The 17,473-nt window shown below is 43.8% G+C and overlaps 1 protein-coding gene across 1 annotated transcript in view; it reads left to right on the top strand.

Moving 5' to 3' along the window:
• Nucleotides 1–17,473, top strand: part of LOC135505724 (kelch-like protein 29) — a 535,325-nt gene that overhangs the window by 504,798 nt on the left and 13,054 nt on the right. The window contains exon 13 of the mRNA XM_064924798.1: nt 9,294–9,487. Coding sequence (XP_064780870.1) covers nt 9,294–9,487 — 194 coding nt within the window. The remainder of the gene's footprint in view (nt 1–9,293; nt 9,488–17,473) is intronic.

Consider the following 17,473-nt stretch of genomic DNA (forward strand, 5'->3'; position numbering starts at 1 on the left):
ACCTCCCTCTCTCCACCCTCTTCCCACCTCCCTCTCTCCACCCTCTTCCCACCTCCCTCTCTCCCCCCTCTACCCACCTCCCCCTCTCCTTTCCACCCTCTTCCCACCTCCCTCTCTCCTCTCCACCCTCTTTCCACCTCCCTCTCTCCTCTCAACCCTCTTCCCACCTCCCTCTCTCCCCCCTCTACCCACCTCCCCCTCTCCTTTCCACCCTCTTCCCACCTCCCTCTCTCCTCTCAACCCTCTTTCCACCTCCCTCTCTCCTCTCAACCCTCTTCCCACCTCCCTCTCTCCCCCCTCTACCCACCTCCCCCTCTCCTTTCCACCCTCTTTCCACCTCCCTCTCTCCTCTCAACCCTCTTTCCACCTCCCTCTCTCCTCTCCACCCTCTTCCCACCTCCCTCTCTCCCCCCTGTACCCACCTCCCTCTCTCCTCTCAACCCTCTTTCCACCTCCCTCTCTCCTCTCCACCCTCTTTCCACCTCCCTCTCTCCTCTCACTCCTCTTTCCACCTCCCTCTCTCCTCTCCACCCTCTTTCCACCTCCCTCTCTCCTCTCACTCCTCTTTCCACCTCCCTCTCTCCTCTCAACCCTCTTTCCACCTCCCTCTCTCCTCTCCTCTTAGCATTCTACAGATCATTAGAAACATCTCAGGGCTGTAAAGAAAGTAGAAAAGGAAAGAAGAGAAAGACCAGACTGACAGGAAGAAAGATAGACATTCAGCTACAGCTCACACTTCTATGCTAAAGACAAATTGTTGTTCAATATTTAGTTTATCAAATGATGATTGTGTTTATATCTCCTGCCTTCTTAAAGGCTCTGCGATTAAATAGTCTATGATGTCGCATTCCTATCGCACAGCAGCATGTCTTCTGGTCGGATGAAACAAAAATATAACTGTTTGGCCATAATGACCATCGTTATGTTTGGAGGAAAAGGGGGATGCTTGCAAGCCGAAGAACACCATCCCAACCGTGAAGCACGGGGGGGCAGCAATCATGTTGTGGGGGTGCTTTGCTGCAGGAGGGACTGGTGCACTTCAGAAAATAGATGGCATCATGAGGATGGAAAACTATGTGGATATATTGAAGCAACATCTCAGGACATCAGTCAGGAAGTTAAAGCTTGGTCTCAAATGGGTCTTCCATATGAACAATGACCCCAAGCATACTTCCAAAGTTGTGGCAAAATGGCAACAAAGTCAAGGTATTGGAGTGGCCATCACAAAGCACTGACCTCAATCCCATAGAACACAATTGTGGGCCGAACTGAAAAAGCGTGTGTGAGCAAGGAGGCCTACAAACCTGACTCGGTTAGACCAACTCTGTCAGGAGGAATGGGACAAAATTCACCCAACTTATTGTGAGAAGCTCGTGGAAGGCAACCTGAAACGTTTGACCCAAGTTAAAGGAATAATATTTAGTCAAAGCTCACTATTAGAGAAATATTCTGGTATTTTTGTTGTGTGTGCAAATAGAATCATCTTTTCATATTCATATCAGTATTTACTGTCTGCCTGTTATCTTCAATATGTTTCACAATATTATTCAGTACATGTCATTTTACAGGTATTATGAGCATATAAGCAGTTAACACATTCATTTACATACAGCACCAGTCAAAAGTTTGAAAATAGTTTTTTTTATTTTTTTATGATGCTTTTTTTACTATTTTCTAAATTGTAGAATAAGAGTGAGGACATCAAAACTATGAAATAACACATATGGAATCATGTAGTAACCAAAAAAGTGTTAAACTAATCAAAATATATTTTACATTTGAAATTCTTCAAAGTAGCCACCCTTTGGCTTGATGACAGCTTTTGTATTTCTATGGCAGTATTTATTTATTTTTACCCCATTTTTCTCCCCAATTTTGTGGTATCCAATTGTTAGTCGTTACTGTCGTGACTCATCACTACAAATCCCTCGGGAGAGACGAAGGTCGAGAGCCATGCGTCCTCTTAAACACAACCCAACCAAGCCGCACTGCTTCTTAACACAGCGCGCATCCAACCCGGAAGCCAGCCGCACCAATGTGTCGGAGGAAACACCGTACGCCTAGCAACCTGGTCAGCGTGCACAACGCCCGGCCCTCCACAGGAGTCGCTGGTGCGTGATGAGACAAGGATATCCCTACCGGCAGGACTCCGACAATGAAAACCACATGATCATTTTACTCAATGGCATTGGTTGAGATGATAAAATATGCCAAACAAAATTCTTGTTTAATTTATAATTGGTTGTCAACTGCCCAGTTGAGCTGCCAGTTAAAGGGTTAAGAGTTTGTATTACCACTGAAAAGGACTCTATTTGACGCTTATTTTATTTTCATCCATTTTTTTATCTTCATCCATGACCTTTAGTTATATGGTAATAGTGGCAGGACTGCATCTTGTTTGCCATTTGCACAAAATTCTTACTTTTCTGCTTGCAATACAATACTTCAACCACTAGAAAATGTGTGTTCGCACAAAGGACATTCTCAAGTTCAGTTTTTATAAATGTCAACTTTTGCTGGAAATCTGGTCCTAGCAGGTTTTGGGGAATATTTTGTACATGTGTGTGTTCTCATCGTGTGTGTGTGTGTGTGTGTGTGTGTGTGTGTGTGTGTGTGTGTGTGTGTGTGTGTGTGTGTGTGTGTGTGTGTGTGTGTGTGTGTGTGTGTGTGTGTGTGTGCGGATTGAGAATAAGTAATTGGTGTGTGACCTACAGTGATTTTGCATGTCCTACTTGACGCCCACATCCAATTAAACTGGCATACCGTCTCTCTCTCTCTCTCACACACACACACACTTTGTCTCCAGTCCTCTCTTGACTGTTTCAAGGTGCCCTCTCAACAGTCTCAAATGAGTGTTATGGTTGGCGGAGGATGCCAGAGGTAGCAGCAAGGGTCTGGAGTGTGCTGTCCCCCCCCCCCCCTACACACAGATATGGACAGACTGCGGTTTACAGGGCAGCTTGTATTATGGGTAAATCTGGGAGGGCCAGTGTAGACAGTCCGGCATTAGATGGTGACAGGGCTTGTGTGTGTGTGTGTGTGTGTGTGAGTCCAGGGCTGTCTCCAGTCTTTTGGGGGCCCTAAGCAACATTTGGTTTTTCGTTCTTGACCTTAGAGAGAGAAATTTACACTGAAAAATAATCTAAACGCAACATGTAAAGTGTTGGTCCCATGTTTCATGAGCTGAAATAAAAAAATCCCTGATATTTTCCATGTGCACAAATTAGTTTACATCCCTATTTGTGAATTTTTCTCCTTTGCCAATATAATCCATCCACCTGACAGGTCTGGCATATCAAGAAGCTGCTTAAACAACATGCTCATTACACAGGTGCACCTTGTGCTGAGGACAAAAAAAGGCCACTTTAAAATGTGCAGGTTTGTCACCCAACAAAATGCTACAGATGTCTCACGTTTTGATTGAGCGTGCAATTGGCATGCTGACTGCAGGAATGTCCACCAGAGATGTTGCCAAATAATTTAATGTTCATTTCTCTACCATAAACTGCCTCCAAAGTTGTTTTAGAGAATTTAGTAGTAGGTCCAACGGGCCTCACAACCTCAGACCACATGTAACCATGCCAGCCCAGGACCTCCACATCCGGCTTCTTGAAACACACGGGAAACTCAAGGATTGTCTGGGGGGGTGCCTTGGATTATTAACTTATATAAAGCCCTTTTGTGGAGAAAAACAAATTCTGATTGGCTGGACCTGGCTCCCCAGCCCAGTCATGTGAAATCCGTAGATTAGGGCCTAATACATTTAATTGACTGATTTCCTTATATGAACTGTAACTCAGTAAAATCTTTGAAATTGTTGGAAGTTGTGTTTATAGTTTTTGTTCAGTATAGTTTTAAAGTTCATTTCCTGCAATTCTACACATTTTACCATGGGGCGGAAAGAAAAACATTGCCATTTTTTCCCATGAAGTGGAGATACATTTTCTTAGTAATTTCCTGCGATGACTAATATGTTAATGTTAATATGATATCTGAATGACTCAATGGGGCCCCTGGGCACATGCCCTGCATGCCCGGTTGGTATTTGGCCATGGTTACTACAAGTTTATACACATTTGGTACACCTCCCTAATATTTGGTTGCAACACACCCCTCCACCCTTTTGCCCTCAGAACAGCCTCAATTCGTCGGGGAATGGACTCCATAAGGTATCGTAGGCGTTCCACAGGGATGCTGGCCCATGTTGACTCGAATGCTTCCCACAGTTGTGTCAAGATGGCTGGATGTCCTTTGGATGGTGGACCATTCTTGAAACACACGGGAAACTGTTGAGTGTGAAAAACCCAGCAGCGTTTCAGTTCTTGACACACTCAAACCGGTGCGCCTGGCACTTCCCAACACATCCCGTTGAAAGGCACTTGAATCTTTTGTCTTGCCCGTTCACCCTCTGACTGGCACAATTACACAATCCATGTCTCAGTTGTGTCAAGGCTTGAAAATTATTATTTGACATGTCTCCTCATCTACACTGATTTGAAGTGAATTTAATAATCAGGGATCATAGCTTTCACCTGGATTCACCTGGTCATTCTACAGCACCAGTCAAAGATTTGGACACACCTACTCATTCCAGGGGGTTTTCTTTACTTTTACTATTTTGTAGAATAATGGTGAAGACATCAAAACTATGAAATGACACATATGGAATCATGTAGTAACCAAAAAAGTGTTGTAAACAAATATTTTACATTTGAGGTTCTTCAAAGTGGCCACCCTTTGCCTTGATGACAGCTTTGCACACTCTTTGCATTCTCTCAACCAGTTTCTGACTCTTAGAACAGGAGGAGGGGAAAACACATCCAAGATAGTGATATGACACCCGTCCATCTCAGGTACCTGCCTGATGTCTTGGAAATAAATATTACGTACTGAATAGACTCTCAGCAATAGGGCTACTGCCATTCTTTGATCCTGTTGGCTTTGATTACATGACTGAAGTTTCTGCTACGAAGCAGAATGCATTTTCTAGTCCAAGTAAACCAAGGTCACTATAAATTGTGATTCATAGATGGATACCAACTCAGTAGCCTTGTGGTTAGTGTCCGCACTAATATAGGAACGTTAGGAGTTCGATCCCCGGACTCAATCTCTGCTTAACACTAAGAAAGATTGGTGGTAAAGGCCCTGCGATGGGACTAGCGTCCTGTCCAGGGGGGTGTACTTGTACATCAAGCTGCCTCACGCTACAGAAACAGGCTAGAGGCTCCTGCTCCTATGAGATGTTCCGAAGGTTACTTAGCACAATACTAACTTATTTACAAGTCCCTTACAGAGCCTAACACATCTGTCTGTCTCACATACACACACAGACACACACGCATGCACGGACAGACACACACGCATGCACGGACAGACACACACGCATGCACGGACAGACACACACAGAGACAGACAGTCACAGAAAACTGTAATTATACGGTAATTGTACTGCGAAATGTTTTACTGCAGCACATGGTAAGTATGGGTCATTGTGGGAAAGATCTGCTGTACTGCGACTGCTACTGTAATTCCATCCCACAGAATACAGTACTGTACCGTATCTTTGGAGTGCCAAAAACCTTTTGACCACTAGTGGGTGCGTGGTATTGTTGTTTCTGGCTCATGAACATATTTGGAGACATGCCTTGTAAGAGGCGCTATTTGTTGCATCCATTAGCGAAGACGCTTTACCAATTTAACTGGTATGTGGTACTAGTGCCCCATCAACTGAATGTGTGTAGGGGACAGATTGGAGTGACAGCAAGTCTTAAACCATTAAAGCAGAGGAGGCTAGTGGACGGAGCCATAGGAGGACGGGCTCATTATAATAGCTGGAATGGAATCAATGGAACGGTATCAAACATATGGAAACCATGTATGACACTGTTCCATTTATTCCATTCCAGCCATCACAATGAGCCTGTCCTCCTATGGCTCCTTCCACTAGCCTCCTCTGCTTTAATTGTTAAGCATTTTACCATGTCCTTTTGGTCTGTTATGCCTTGTAGTCACTGCCTGTTTGGAAGCCTTTGTTAAGGCCTCTAGAAGTAGAAGTGATATACACTGAGTGTGAAAAACCCAGCAGCTTTGCAGTTCTTGACATACTCAAACCGGTGCGCCTGGCACCTAATACCATGCCCCATTTCAAAGGCACTTAAATATTTTGTCTCACCCTCTGAATGGTACACATACACAATCCATGTCTCAAGGCTTAAACATCATTCTTTAATCTGTCTCCTCCCCTTCATCTACACTGATTGAAGTGGATTTGACAGGTGACATAAATAAGGGATCATAGCTTTCACTTAGATTCACCTGGTCAGTCTGTCATGGAAAGAGCAGGTATTCTTAATGTTTTGTATACTCAGTGTAAAACACCAAATACTCGTTGATACTATATGCTGTAATGTTAACACACAATGACCTTGTAGCCAACCTGCTTGCACCATTTCCATGTTTTTACAGCAAAATACTGTGAAATACAAACCCCAATCCCCTCATTGAATTTCATCCATCCATTCATTCATTCATTACGATTATGGTAGCATTTACTCTTTTACAGTATAAGAGTCAATTCTACAGTATTGTACTGTGTCATTACACAGTACTTGCTTTGCTACTGTATTTATATGACAGTAGGTGTACTGTTAAATACAGTAACTTACTTGCCAATGATCTGCCTGTAAGTTGCTGTCAAATTCACAGCAACCCCTTTACAGTACACACACACTGTGCTGGTTCCATAATCGGTCGATTAGGGCCCTTTAGCTCCCCCTAGGAACTCAGTCTTCACTTACTATTGAGAATAAGAATAGTACAATCAGCAGTTTTTCTCTGCCAGTAACTGCCAGTCACTCAATTAACAATGTCAGTGAATCTTGTGATAGTCTAGCCAGCTATCTAAACTTGCAGTAATGCCGAATACCAACCGGGCACGCAGGGCACGTGCCTTGGATCCCTGATCTCCAGGGGGCCCCCATTGATTTTGTTAGTCATTCAGATTTAATCTTAACAAAAGTAATTACAAAATGTGTAGAATTGCAGGAAATTAGCTTTAAACTGCAAACATTTATCTTCGCCCCATGACAAAATGTGTAAAATTGCAGGAAATTAGCTTTAAACTGCAAACATTTATCTTCGCCCCATGGCAAAATGTGTAAAATTGCAGGAAATGAAAGAGGGGGGCCACTAAATGTTTTGGTGTGAGGTGGGGGGGCCCCACAACAAAATCTTTCTTAGGGCCCCCAAAAGGCTCAAGCCAGCCCTGCTTGGACACCAAAGTGAGACTGTAGGATTCTAACGTCACACAGTGATGAGGCAATTAACAAGCTCTGACCCGTGGAACACAGAAACACACACACAAACTCTCATTTAGCATGACGGGGTGACTGCACATTGTGATTTAAAAAGCTGTCGGTATCAAACACACATACATGCACAGCATCACGCTGCTTCAAGTGTCTTTATAGTGAAATCACAGGTGGCCAACTGCTGCTCTAACTTTACCTCAGCATGAGAGAAACACATGAGTGGAGGTGTGGAGAGAGAATTGTGGTGAGATGGAATGCATGCAGAGAAAGAGCATGTTCCATAGAGATGCCCCCCCCCTCTCTCTCTCTCTCCCTCTCCTCTCTCTCTTTCACTCTTTCTCCATCTCTCTCTCTATATCTCTATCTCTCTCTCTCTCTCTCTTTCCCCATCTCTCTCTCTATATCTCTCTTTCTCCATCTCTCTCTCTATATCTCTATCTCTCTCCTCTCTTTCCCTATCTCTCTCTATATCTCTCTCTCTCCATCTCTCTTTCTTTCTTTCTTCCTTTCTTACTTCCTTTCTTTCTTTTTCCGTCTCATGTTTCCTATGTCAGTGACCTCCATTGTGCGAATAAACCGTGAAGGTCTGAGTCGAGGCACAGATCAGTGTTGTTTTTCCCCAGGACATATCACACATTATCTTGTCATCTCTGCTGTAACTGAGACTGGGAGAGAGAGTGTGTGTCATAATCTGGAGCTTAGCACTCTACTACAACACACACACACAGGCACACGCACACATATACACACACCATTCTTGGCAAGCTCACCTCTATTAAACCCCATTTACCATAGCCTTATTTATTCTCAGTTAGGCTGTCTGGGCTGCTATTGTTATGGTGAATAAACTACAGACTACCTGCAGAAGGCTTAACAATTTAGAGAGGTGGGTAAACCCAACCCTTTCACCCTAACCTTGGACATACCCTGACTCGAGCCTTAGCTCCATCCCCATCACTAACTCTACCTCCAGCCCTAACCCCAAACCTAACCACAGCCTCAGTTGTTCAGTGTGTGATGTAATCACTCTGCGACAGTAACTCTGCTGGCACTGACCTCCAAACAGCCCAACACTTCCTCCTCCAGGGTACGAGAGATGAAGATGAGATGGAGACCTGAATAGCACTGATAACCTTCTACTTCCATACAAACTTTTCCCTAAACACACACACACCTCGCACATACACACTCTCCCCAGTCCCCCCCTTTTCTCTCTCTTTCTCTCTCATGGATGTCAGTAGACCCAATGTGTCTGTACTGTGAATTAATGACTCCAGCCTAAGTGTATGTAAACCTCCGACTTCAACTGTACATACATACATTTTGACAGGCAGCTTGCCTCCCAAGATCAACAGTCTTTCTGTTTATGATATCAGAGGATTCGCTCCATGTGTAATCTTCAGGGTAACTAAACAAACTCATGTTTCATCTGACACATACTCCTCAGTTTAAAATCATTTATTTTTGCAGTAAATGTTTGTTTATGCCCTGATTCAGTCTCTGTCTTGTAAATAGCTCCCCCAGTGACCTTGGCTCTCCTCACCAACAGCCGCAGTGTTGACAAACACTACACACATGATGGATGTGGTTTCACACTTATGCTATCTCAAACGATTGCATTTCACTCCTCCAACCAATTGGTGTGTAATTTACTTCATTCACACACACGCAAACACACACAAACAAACAGGGACATGTTGTGCCAACAGACTGGCCCAACAGTCATGGTGTCAACCCTTGTCACCTTGGTGTGTATGGGTTTGGTCTTGAAGTCGTTGCCAGGGAACTCTGTGTCATGTCCAAACTGTCCAAGCTATAGCATATTTCTATGTAATACTGCAGTTTCTAAATACACATTTGAAATGTATTGAAAAATGCCTTGCGGATGAAATAACAACATGTTAATTACCTCTCCTTCTCCCTCTATTCTGTGTGTTGGCATGAGGTCTGAACCATCACTAACCAGTCCTTGTCCCTCCGTAGGTATGACACCATAACCAACCAATGGGAGACTGTGTCTCCACTCCCCAAGCCGGTGCACTCTGCAGCAGCCACGGTGTGCGGGGGGAAGGTGTATGTGTTTGGAGGGGTGAACGAGGCGGGCCGTTCGGCGGGAGTACTGCAGTCATACCTTCCTCAGACCAACTCCTGGAGCTTCATAGAGTCACCCATGATCGGTAAGAGTCAATACTGTACCTTAAAGAAAATCCACATGAGTGTTTTTGGAACACTTCTCATGTGATCAAATGTTTTCACATAGAGTTTCATGTTATCATATGTCGATTTGCATGTTGCCACACGTTATCACATTAACTTCACGTGAGATCACATGAAAATGTGATTTTGGATCACGTGAAATTAGCGTGTTTTTTCCCCATAAGGGAGTACTCTAGATTCTGCTCTCTAATGAACTGAACTGAACAGTGAGGGAATGGTAGAGATGTCAGAAATGTAAAGAGGGTTGAGAGCACAGTTCAAACTACCTCACCGTCCCCTTCCATTTACACACACACACACACACACCACCTTATCTAATCCCACAGTACCCCCGGGCCTAGGCATGCAGCAGAAATACATCCGAGGGAGGGAGAGAGAGAGAGGGGGAGAGGGACGGGGATAGATCGGAGAAAGGGGGGTGTGATGTAACTGACAGGGGATAGAGGGGTGTATCTGTTAATGACAGGAGCAGAGATTCAGGGCAGAGAGGAGAGGAAGAAGAGGACGGGAGTAGAGAGGGAGGATAGCAGCCTGAATACCCTGGGTATAACCAGATTCTCATTAGTATCTGTTTGGGCCTCTCTCCCCAGTATGAGCTACAAATGGCTTTTCCAAACATTTATCAACTGGCTATTTCCTGCTATTTCCTCCACACACACACACACACACACACACACACACACACACACACACACACACACACACACACACACACACACACACACACACACACACACACACACACACACACACACACACACACACACACACACACACACACACACACACACACACACACACACACGTACACACACATATATAAATATACAAATATATATATATATGCGCAGGAACATAAATACACCATGCAGGAACACACACACTATTAGATAGACAGACACTACCACACATTCATACCCAAGCTGTTAAGTTATCTCAGGCAGTCACTAATCGTGTGGGTGAGCGTGAGCCTTAACAATATATTTGATCTTTCAGCTTCCATATCAAATCTAAACATTTCAAGCAGGCAACCTAAGAAAATTAACAACGACAAATGGTTTGATGAAGAATGCAAAAACCTAACAAAGAAATTGAGAAACCAGAAAACCTGAGCCTATGCCTTCACAATGGTGAATCACTAAAACCATACAGAAATAAAAGAAATACAGAAATCCGCTCAATGTAGTTGAAGAATCTAACTACTTCTGGGATAATTGGAACTTCACTAAACAAACACGAAGAGTTATCTATCCAAAATGGAGATGTATGGATAAACCATGTCTCCAATCTTTTTAGCTCTATAGCAAAGAACAAACAGCAAAAACATGGCTTTTTACCAAATTACCGTACGACAGACCACGTATACACCATGCCCACCCTAATTGAAATGCAAACAAACCAAAACAAAGGAAAAGTCTTCTCATGGTTTGTTGATTTCAAAAAGGCCTTTGGCTCAATATGGTATGATGGTTTGCTATATAAATTGATGGAAAGTGGTGTTGGGAGGAAAAACATACAACATTATAAAATCCATGTACACAAACAAGTGTGTGGTTAAAATTGGCAAAACAACACAACAATTTATTTCCACAGTGCCATGGGGTGAGACAAGGATGCAGATTGAGCCCCTTCCTCTTCAACATAGATATCAATGAATTGGCAAAGGCACTAGAACAGTCTGCAGCACCCGGCCTCACCCTACTAGAATCTGAAGTCAAATGTCTACTGTTTGCAGATGATCTGGTGCTTCTGTCACCAACCAAGAAGGGCCTACAGCAGCACCGAGATCTTCTGCACAGATTCTGTCAGACCTGGGTCCAGACAGTAAGACAGAAATAATGGTGTTCAAGTGAAGGTCCAGTTGCCAGGAACACAAATACAAATTCCATCTAGACACTGTTGCTCTAGAGCACACAAAAAAGATGCATACCTCAGCCTAAGCATCAGCACCACAGGTAACTTCGACAAAGCTGTGAACGATCTGAGAGACGAGGCAAGAAGGGCCTTCTATGCTATCAAAAGGAAAATCAAATTTAACATCCCAATTAGGATCTGGCTAAATGTACTTGAATCAGTTATAGAACACACTGCCCTTTATGGTTGTATGGTCTGAGGTCCGCTCACCAACCAGGAATTCACAAAATGGGACAAACACCAAATTGAGACTGCATGCAGAACTCTGAAAAAACACACCAAATAATGCCTGCAGAGCAGAATTAGGACGGTACCCACTAATTATCAAAATCCAGAAAAGAGATGTTAAATTGTACAACCACCTAAAAAGAAGCAATTCCCAAACCTTCCATAACAAAGCCATCACCTACAGCGAGAGTCCCCTAAGCAAGGTGGTCCTGGGGACCCAGACCGTACAGAGCCCCAGGACTGCAACAAAATTAAACCGAACCAAATCATGAGAAAGCAAAAAAGTAATTACTTGACACATTGGAAAGAATGAACAAAAGACAAGGTAAACTAAAATGGTCTTTGGCCCTAAACAGAGAGTACAAAGTGCCAAAATACCTGACCACTGTGACTGACCCAAAATTAAGGAAAGCTTTGACTATGTACAGACTCAGTGAGCAGAGTCTTGCTATTGAGAGAGGCCACCGTAGGCAGACCTGGCTCTCAAGAGGCCACCATAGGCAGACCTGGCTCCCACTGCCCAGAAAAAGAGGTGGAAACTGAGCTGCACTTCCTAACCTCCTGCCAAATGTTTGACCATATTAGAGGCACATACAGTGGGGGCAAAAAAGTATTTAGTCAGCCACCAATTGTGCAAGTTCTCCCACTTAAAAATGAGAGGCCTGTAATTTTCATTATAGGTACACTTCAACTATGACAGACAAAATGAGAAGAAAAAAATCCTGAAAATCACATTGTAGGATTTTTAATGAATTTATTTGCTAATTATGGTGGAAAATAAGTATTTGGTCAATAACAAAAGTTAATCTCAATATTTTGTTATATACCCTTTGTTGGCAATGACAGAGGTCAAACATTTTCTGTAAGTCTTCACAAGGTTTTCACACACTGTTGCTGGTATTTTGGCCCATTCCTCCATGCAGATCTCCTCTAGAGCAGTGATGTTTTGGGGCTGTTGCTGGGCAACATGGACTTTCGACTCCCTCCAAAGATTTTCTATGGGGTTGAGATCTGGAGACTGGCTTGGCCACTCCAGGACCTTGAAATGCTTCTTACGAAGCCACTCCTTCGTTGCCCGGGCGGTGTGTTTGGGATCATTGTCATGCTGAAAGACCCAGCCACATTTCATCTTCAATGCCCTTGCTGATGGAAGGAGGTTTTCACTCAAAATCTCACGATACATGGCCCCATTCATTCTTTCCTTTACACGGATCAGTCGTCCTGATCCCTTTGCAGAAAAACAGCCCCAAAGCATGATGTTTCCACCCCCATGCTTCACAGTAGGTATGGTGTTCTTTGGATGCAACTCAGCATTCTTTGTCCTCCAAACACGACGAGTTGAGTTTTTACCAAAAAGTTCTATTTTGGTTTCATCTGACCATATGACATTCTCCCAATCTTCTTATGGATCATCCGAATGCTCTCTAGCAAACTTCAGACGGGCCTGGACATGTACTGGGTTAAGCAGGGGGACACGTCTGGCACTGCAGGATTTGAGTCCCTCGCGGCGTAGTGTGTTACTGATGGTAGGCTTTGTTACTTTGGTCCCCGCTCTCTGCAGGTCATTCACTAGGTCCCCCCCGTGTGGTTCTGGGATTTTTGCTCACTGTTCTTGTGATCATTTTGACCCCACGGGGTGAGATCTTGCGTGGAGCCCCAGATCGAGGGAGATTATCAGTGGTCTTGTATGTCTTCCATTTCCTAATAATTGCTCCCACAGTTGATTTCTTCAAACCAGGCTGCTTACCCATTGCAGATTCAGTCTTCCCAGCCTGGTGCAGGTTTACAATTTTGTTTTTGGTGTCCTTTGAAAGCTCTTTGGTCTTGGCCATACAGGAGTTTGGTTAAACAGACCCACAAAGAATTAGAAAAACAAATAAAATGTTGATTAACTCCCAAATCTATTAGGTGAAATGCCAACAACAGCTAGATGTGTGACCTGTTGCCACAAGAAAAGGGAAACCAGGGAAGAATAAACACCATTGTAAATACAACACATATTTATGTTTATTTATTTTCCCTTTTGTACTTTAACAACTTGAACATTTCTACGACACTGTATGTAGAAATAATGACCTTAGAAATGTTTCCATTAAAAAAATAATAATTGTGAGTGTAATGTTTACTGTTAATTTAATATTTATTTAATGTACGTTTCCCATGCCAATGAAGCCTTTTGAATGGAATTTAATTGAGAGAGGGGGGTGGGAGAGAGGGATGGGGAATGGGCAGAGAGCGAGGGGAATGGGCAGAGAAAGAGGGGAATGGGCAGAGAAAGAGGGGAATGGGCAGAGAGCGAGGGGAATGGGCAGAGAGCGAGGGGAATGGGCAGAGAGCGAGGGGAATGGGCAGAGAGCGATGGGGGCGAGAGAGCGATGGGGGCGAGAGAGAGAGAGCGAGCTGGGGGCGAGAGAGAGAGAGCGAGCTGGGGGCGAGAGAGAGAGAGCGAGATGGGGCGAGAGAGGGCGAGAGAGAGAGAGCGAGCTGGGGGCGAGAGAGAGAGAGCGAGCTGGGGGCGAGAGAGAGAGAGCGAGCTGGGGGCGAGAGAGAGAGAGCGAGCTGGGGGCGAGAGAGAGAGAGCGAGCTGGGGGCGAGAGAGAGAGAGAGAGAGCTGGGAGCGAGAAAGAGGGGGAGAGGGAAGGGGAAGCAGAGGGATGAGGGAGAGAGGGGCATGGGCAGAGAGAGAGGGATGGGGAGGGATAGAGGGAGATAGGGATGGGGAGAAGGAGAGCGAGGGGAGAGAGAAGAGGCAGTATTGGACCTAGATTGCTACATCAGAGAATTGATCCAAAACAATTATTGTGCACAATTACATGAGAGAGAGTGACCTTTAAAGTGATTTGGATGCCCTCTGAACAATCATGATTTCCGGGTGATGTGTATTGCAATCTACCTGACAACAAAACCTTAGTTAACACCCTACTTCTATTTTCCTCTTGTTACACAATAACAGTGGCCTGACTACCCTTCCACATTGCTCCGGCCAAACGTCACACCCACTATCGTTTCCTCTCTGCGATGAGTCTGGATTTGCTTTCCTCCAGTTCATTGGAGGCTGCTGAGGGGAGGAAGGCTCATAATAATGGCTGGAGTGGAGCAAATGTGATCAAACCACGCGTTTGATGTATTTGTTACCATTCCACCCATTCTGCTCCAGCCATTACCACGAGCCCATCCTCCCCAAGTAAGGTGCCACCAACGCCCCTCATTTTGACGTCAGCACAAACGACTTCTCGGATGGCAGATTCAGACTGAATGTATGTAGCAATCATCAGAGCAGCTGAATTAAATTCGGGGTGAGTTGTCAGGCAACAATAACGGGGAATAACAGGAAACAACATGGGAATAATTAACCTTAAGAGATCATTCCTGTGATTGGGTCTTTATCTGGTCTCTTGGCTGAGTAGACTGAGGATTCATTGTCCCATTCCCCTGTAGTCATTCTGAATTCCAGGATGAAATCATAGGCTTAAATCACTAAGAGACTAGTGTTTGTTTAAATGTTTACATGTGCTGTAGTGGAACCACTGTCAATGACTGCATGACTTGATCTGTGACTGTACCCCTCTATCCAGTAAACTAACACTAGTTATTTTGTGATGTCTGCTCCTCAGTCCTTTGTAGTCTAATCAGAGTCCAATCTACTCAGCCTTTGTTCGTGTGATGTATGAGGTCACTCCGGTAGTGACTAAGATTGGTATCAGATACCATCATTTACTCCAGCTGCTTTTGGACTAAGGAGAGGAAACAACAGTGTTGAGAGTTGGAGCAGATATGAGACACTGGTTTCATGTTAGATAGGTATTCACTTCCTACATGTGAAAAACACATCTGTTGACTCCTGTGGTCAAATGTGAAACAAGGAAGAGTGGAAGTGAAAAAATGTGTACTTTCTGTTCAATATGACTCAATACTACTGATATCTGCCTTTGAGGTTTTCCTACCTATATAAGAATATTATATATAGTACATAAGGCACTTTTAATCAGTGGAGGCTCCTGAAAGGAGGAAGGGGAGGACCATCCTCCTCAGTGAATTATCCTTTTTTAGATAAAACTATACTAAATATAATCACGTCACCAAATAATTGATTAAAACATTGTTTTGCAATGAAGGTCTACAGTAGCCTCAGCAGCATTCTGTAGGGTAGCACCATGGTGTAGCTGGAGGACAGCTAGCTTCCGTCCTCCTCTGGGTACATTGACTTCAATACAAAACCTAGGAGGCTCATGGTTCTCACCCCTTTCAATATACTTACACAGTCATTTTGAAAACTTCCGGAGGACGTCCTCCAACCTATGAGCTCTTGCAGCATGAACTGGCATGTTGTCCACCCAATCAAATGAATCTAGTACTGAAAGCATAAGCTACAGCTAGCTAGCACTGCAGTGTATAAAATGTGGTGAGTAGTTGACTCAAAGAGAAAGAAAGACAATAGTTGAACAGTTTGCATCAATTAATTTCTTCTAAAATGAAGAAGAAATTAAGAGAAAGAGAAATAGTGTATTTTTTTCCCACTTTACTTAGCTAGCAAATGCAGCGAGCTAGTTTAGCCTACTGAAACACCCTGCTCAAACAGAGGTGTGTTATGTTAGCTAGCTGGCTATGACTTTCCAACACAACATTGGAACTCTTCCAAGTCTAGGTAAGCTTTTGGTATTACTAATTTATTGCCAACAAGGCCCACCGGTGTAACTGCTTACTGACTACACAAATGATACTGCATGATTGTAACGGGTTTACTAACCTGCTTGGTCTATTAGCTATGCTGACTATGACGTTACTTTATCTAATATGGTGACAACGATGTAGGCTGTATGTAGCGGTTTGGCTTGGAAAGGTTTTTTCTCCTGGTTACATAACAGCTGATGTGTTGTGCATTGAAGTCCGGAAGAGAATGAATACGACGTGGCTGCAATGAAAGTGAACTCTGTTTACGCGGGATCAGGGGTGTATACATTCCGCTGTTTCTGTTGAAAAATGTTTCTTAAATGGAAGCAAACGGGAAAAAACAGGGATAATCATACCTGAATTTGTCCAATAGAAACTATAGTTTGCAACTGTTGGACTAATGATTACACCCTATATCAACTAGATGCAAGGCGGTATTGAATGTCACTGTCTGTCACCTCAAATTTGTATTTCGACCTGTGTGCACCTACTTTGTAAACTTTCATTCATAGGCTAGATTGTAGCAACCTCATGATGCGTATAGGGAAAATTCAAGTATCATGTAGTAGCCTAAACCTATTGTTGTTATATTGAACTGGGTGAATGGAATATGAATGACAGTCATCCAATATGCTGTAATAGAAATAAGGCCATGCTCATGTAAATAGATATTGTCCTCCCTCATCTTAAACGGCACTGACCGCCACTGCTTTTAATATAGTGCTCAATGAGCTTAATATTGACACATTAGAGGGGCTCATCTGAGGCAGGGAAAAGTGTTTCTGCTGGTAAAGCAGAACAGTAGAACAGCAGTCCCAAGGGAATAGCTTTGCATTCTGTCTCTGGAGACAGTTAATACAAAACCTTCTGTGACTGACACACACTTGCACACACGCAGACATGGCAGCCACGTTGTGTCACGGATAGTGACAGGCCTAGGGTTCTGAGTTGTCACAGAGAGAGAGAGGGGGATGGAGTGAAAGAGAGAGGGACGGCTGAATGGCTGTCGTCAGTCACGCCTGGCAAAATGGCATTTTAATTAAACACATCTTGCTTTATAGGCACTGAAGGGTGTGTGTGTGTGTGTGTGTGTGGACATGGTGGATGGAGGTGAAAAACAAAACACTACACTG

The sequence above is a fragment of the Oncorhynchus masou genome, chromosome 19, assembly GCF_036934945.1.
Source record: "Oncorhynchus masou masou isolate Uvic2021 chromosome 19, UVic_Omas_1.1, whole genome shotgun sequence".
Classification (NCBI taxonomy): Eukaryota; Metazoa; Chordata; class Actinopteri; order Salmoniformes; family Salmonidae; genus Oncorhynchus; species Oncorhynchus masou.